We start from the raw sequence: 5,117 nt of genomic DNA on the forward strand, positions 1-5,117 counted from the left end.
TCGGGCGCCCGGTCAACATAAGTCTCATCTCAGCAAGGCCTGTGGTCATTCACTGATTGTACTCACTGTCATGTTTAAATCATGAGACAAGATTCATTCTGAAAGATTTGGTCTCAAAGTTAATTAAACCATTACGTAACGATGCTTTGTACACATAATTCTCCCAATTACAGTAAATAAAATGAATTAAAAACAAACAGATCGAACAATGAGGTGATTATACAACATATAATTCAATAGAGATCTAATAAATGTTAATCTCTTCCTGTAGATGTCGGTATTTGTTCTGCTGCATTCGTCCAGAGACTAAAATCAACCAAATGATCCTTTGATTGACCTTTGAACTGTAATATGGGAAATCAGTTGATTTAAGGGTTCGTCATTTGAACACAGCAAAAGAGGCTTGATTTCTTTCTTTCTCTCTGATGTGCTTCTACAAGCTGTTCAGTGTAGAACAGCTGAGGGGTTGATTACAGCTATTGCTCCTGAAAATGATGTAACAGGAGGAAAGGCCAAAACTGACGATGTCTTATTTAAATCTTTGCGTTCCGGGCCACTAACCAGATTACATGTGACGAGAGTCTGAGTCAGAACTGGGCGTCTAACATCCACTGAACCAACACCAGCACAATAACACAATACACTGATACCTCTTTGTTTGTCGCTCGTGTGGAACAGAGACATACAAACAATGAAATTCAACTGATGCAAAGAAAACTGTTCTTCTACGGGTATATGAATAAATCGGTCTGCCAGTTTCTCTCAGGAGTGTGGGTTAAAACACTTGCGTCCAATTGGGAGTGAAGCTGAGATAATGAGCTAATTTATCAATTCGTCAACTGTACTAACTGCTTCAATATTCAGGGTAAAGAAAGACAAACACCCTCTTAACAGGGAAGATTTTCTTTTTTCAAATGACAGAAAACTGGATTGTTGTGATCTGAAGACATCAGCGGTGGTTCTGGGAAATTGCGATATGAAGCGTTTCATTGATTAATCGACTATTCGTAGGTTTTTGTGATGTCCAACTGTCCATTCTACTCTCGTGAACAAGATATCTCAAGATCGCTTTGAGGGATTTTCTTCAGATTTGGTGCAAACGTTCACTAAGACTCAAAGATGAATGTGATGAACTTTTAATGGTCAAAGTTCAAAGGTCAAGGTCACTATGGCCGCACACAGCACATTTTTGTTTGGCCCTACCTCAAGAATTAACACGCTATCGATAGAAAATGTCATGCAACTGCACAACAGGGTAAAATAATGAGGAGGTGACATTTTGCATGCAACAGGTCAGAGGTCAACAGCACTGTGACATCACAATGCTCTGCAGAAAACACTATTTGATCCATTATTCACCTCAACTCAGGAACAGAATTCTATTTCCTGCATGGTGCACTGACTCATTTGAAGTTAAAAAGGTTTCCCAGACGAGCAACACATGCGCCACATTAAGCGCGGCTCGTCAACAGGTAGCAGGAGCCTGCGGACGCTGAGACACGAGCAAATCTGAGGGGCCATAGCTCTGCCACAACACTTTCAATTTTTAAAAAGCAAAAGACATCTGGATACAGGAGACAAGGAAGTGCTCTCGGCTTTTAAGGAGGCTGGAGAATACAAAAGCAGAAGTGCAGAAAAAATACAATGTAATGCCTGAAATAACTCGGGAGATTCATTTTACATGCAGTCTTGAGACCAAGGATCTCAGACCTCCACCAACCAGTGCAGTTTCTGTGGACATATTTCTAAATACTTATAATAACTAACCCCGGTGACGAGGAAGTTTCACTTTACTCTTGTTCATGATGACCTCCACTATCTGTGTGTGTTTCAAGTAGTTTTACTTTAGAAATATTGAGAGATTTAAGGGCAAAGTCAGCTGCTTTATTAAAACCAGATTCACTGTGAACTTTGATGAAAAGTAGAAGAAATTCCCTCAGACAGTCTTGAGGTATCTTTCAACATGTTTTTTGAAGCCAACATGACCTTGACCTTTGACCTCCAGCCACCAAAATCTAATCAGTTCATCTTTCAGTCCAAGTGAACATTTTCACCAAATTTGATGATGTTCCCTAAAGCCGATCTGAAGATATCACGTTGAAGAAAAACATAAACATACTTTGTGAGGCCAACCAGAAAACATGGAGCCGTAATGAAATAGAAAAATAGTTGCAGATTATTTTTCTGTAAAAAGATTAATAGAGAATTTCTCAGAGTAGAAGCCACGTGTTACAGGTTGATATCATGACCTCCACACACTCTACAGACCTGGCAGCTCAATAGTAATATTAGACTTTTGTTTACATCTGGATGTTGACTCCGTCTCTCCTCCATTTCCACCTGGGGAGGAAACATACTGCAGCAGAGAAGAGGTCCTGCTGGATCTGGAGAGATATAAACATTTTCATGAGGGATGTCAATGGGTCCAATTTGTAACTCTGCCGCTGTCGTCCTGCCAACCTCATTTTAATCAGCCCCAGAAACGCTGCGTTCTAATCCTGGATATCCACGTTTCCAATCTCTCTGCCATTCTGTGAATATCTGTGCAGCTTATCCACACTGTGTAATTCTGCACTGGGATGGTATCACCATGTCTGTTATGTAAAATCTCCTGCCCTCTCCTCCTGTCTTTGTCTGCGCCCCCCCCCCCACACAAGCACAAGCATGCTCGTATAAGCTGCTTTATTTACGTTTTATCCACCTTTACACTGGAAGACAAAAGCTAAACACGTAGCTGCCGCCTGAAATCTCCAGCTACCACACGACCGCACGCTCCAGAGGTTTCGGGTGGACTACAGAGAAGCAGCCGAGCCCCTGCATCCCTCTGACGTTACATAACTTCCCTCAGCCCCTGGGTGGCGTGGCAGCCCTGGCAGGGCAGAAACAAACACACACACACAGGTTTAAGAGTGGTGTGGCTGAGGGTGAATTCACAGCAACACATTCCTCCAGGCGTTTGGAGAGATCTCAGCTATGGGTGCCTCGAAATCCAGCACAGTCACAGCTCTGCACTGGAAGAGGAGAAACCTGTAGAAGGGAGGAAGATCACAGGAGGAGACTACGGTGGCCCTGAGGGGCCAATCACAAAGGACAATTAGGAAACACGACTGTGGTGTTTCCTTATTCATTGTTGTGTTTTTGTTCCGGCCTTATCAAGTTTATTTTTGTTATTTACAGTTGTATTTTTCTTATTCGCTGTCATGCTATCTTATTTGTTTTCTGATTTCCAATTGTGTTTTCATCTATGCAGTAGTCGGTGCTTTTGCCGTAGCTTTTCCTTATTCGCTGTTGAATTGTCCTGTAAGACAAGTTATTATTTTTGGAGTTTTCTTGGTTCCTGTAGAACATTCTCATTTCTCGTCGTGTTTCGCACCCGAGGGCCACCGTGGATCACAACTCCTCCTGGGCAAGTCCTTAAAAACTGCTGAGAAATAACGACCCCAACCTCTGAGTCTCAGGGGGAAACCTCTGAGTCTCAGGGGGAAACTCTGACCTGTGCAGCCTGCAGGGATGAACAACTGTGAAACATCATCACACAGCATCAGCACCAAACATGGAGATCTGCAGGAGGGTAGAACCCCAGCAGCTCCATCCTTTCCTCATCAGCATGTTTACATACGATCCCACATCAGCGTCCTCTGACCAGGACTCCATGCACACACACACACACACACACACACACACACACACACACACACACACACACACACACACACACACACACACACACACACACACACACCCACTACACCCTCCTTCCACATGCACGCACCTTGGTGAGCTGCGCTATCTTCTTGCTCATCTTCAGATGCAGGTCTTGAGTATATTCCAGCGTCAGGCTCCCGTCGTAAAACATGCTGGAGGTGGGAGAGGGGGTGTATTTGGTGCTGCTGCCGGAGGTGGAGGTGCTGTACGGGGGCTGCCATCCCGCCGCCCCCGTCGCCATCTTCCCCGGGAAATTAACCCCCCCCCCAAAAACGGACGCGGTCTCCTGCAGCACAGCCGGAGCTACGCGGCAGCAGCTGCCATTGTTGTGTTTGTTCTTCGGCCGACGGATGGAGACGAGGAGCGGCGGCGGCGCGCGAGACACCGTCCGTCCCGGACGCGAGCGCGGCGGGATGGATCGCGGCGGTGATGTGAGGAGCGGAGACGCGCGCCAGATGCTCACGCGCGTGCCCCACTGCTACGATGCGCGCGCCCGGGTTCAATTGGTTTAACGCAGCGCTCACGTGCCCGCTGGTGTGTTTAATTACAGCACAGAGTGGGAAAATGCAGCTTTTTTTTTTAACAGCCTCACACAGGCTGCAGGATGATGCCTTCACGGCTATCACAAATACAGGATTCATACTACTGCTACAAATACTACTACTAATAATCACGGGCATAATACACATTCAATCACATGCGTGCCTTGATATTTTTGCATTAACCAGTGGAGGAATGTAACTAATTCAAGTGATGTAAAGTACTTTCACTTTCACTTAAAGAAATACCTTTACTCCCCTACATCTATTTTGCACTTTCTAGTTACTTTGCCAATTCGGATATTTAAAACAAAAAACTTCTATACTTTATCTTATTTATTTTATTTATGTTAATCTTATTTATGACACACATTCATTCTTACGTACAGTCCAGTAATGTAAAATATATCTAAAATGGGTCCTTCTTCATGGGATTAACATATATGTCATATAATAGTGTGTTTTTGTCTACCTGATCTATTGTCTTAATGAAATAAAATAAACTTCACTGCATGACATCACTCTCATGCTTGAAGCTGTGACTGGTCCTGCAGTGACACCTACTAGTAGTTTTTTGAACTGCAAAATAAATGATTGAAGGATCTGTTAGTTCAATATGTGTGTTAAACTAATAATGAAAAATTAATTAATTAATTAAAAAAAACTAATAATAAAAGAATGTTTCCTTCTGGCTTTTTTTGATTTATTGAATTTGTCACAGTCGAGGTTACACAAACATTTGTGTACAAAATCTGAACAAACATGTATTGTACTGATCTGGAAATCAAAAAGTAAAAATACAATATACACGTTTTTCTGGGTGGTCGCTTCGCTTTAGACGTCACTCTCAGGATTAACTTGAACCCGACCTGA

General features: G+C 43.2%; 1 protein-coding gene across 3 annotated transcripts in view; it reads right to left on the reverse strand.

The window, feature by feature from the left end:
- LOC109640107 (protein FAM184A-like) overlaps nucleotides 1-4,176 on the reverse strand; it is a 34,258-nt gene extending 30,082 nt beyond the window's left edge. For 2 of the 3 annotated variants that reach the window (XM_069521349.1, XM_069521350.1), the window contains exon 1: nucleotides 3,773-4,176. In XM_069521349.1, coding sequence (XP_069377450.1) covers nucleotides 3,773-3,946 — 174 coding nt within the window. In that variant the 5' untranslated portion in view covers nucleotides 3,947-4,176. The remainder of the gene's footprint in view (nucleotides 1-3,772) is intronic. The other variant, XM_020103931.2, reaches the window with a different exon arrangement.
- Nucleotides 4,177-5,117: the final 941 nt, after the last annotated feature.

Source organism: Paralichthys olivaceus, chromosome 24, assembly GCF_024713975.1.
Source record: "Paralichthys olivaceus isolate ysfri-2021 chromosome 24, ASM2471397v2, whole genome shotgun sequence".
Classification (NCBI taxonomy): domain Eukaryota; kingdom Metazoa; phylum Chordata; class Actinopteri; order Pleuronectiformes; family Paralichthyidae; genus Paralichthys; species Paralichthys olivaceus.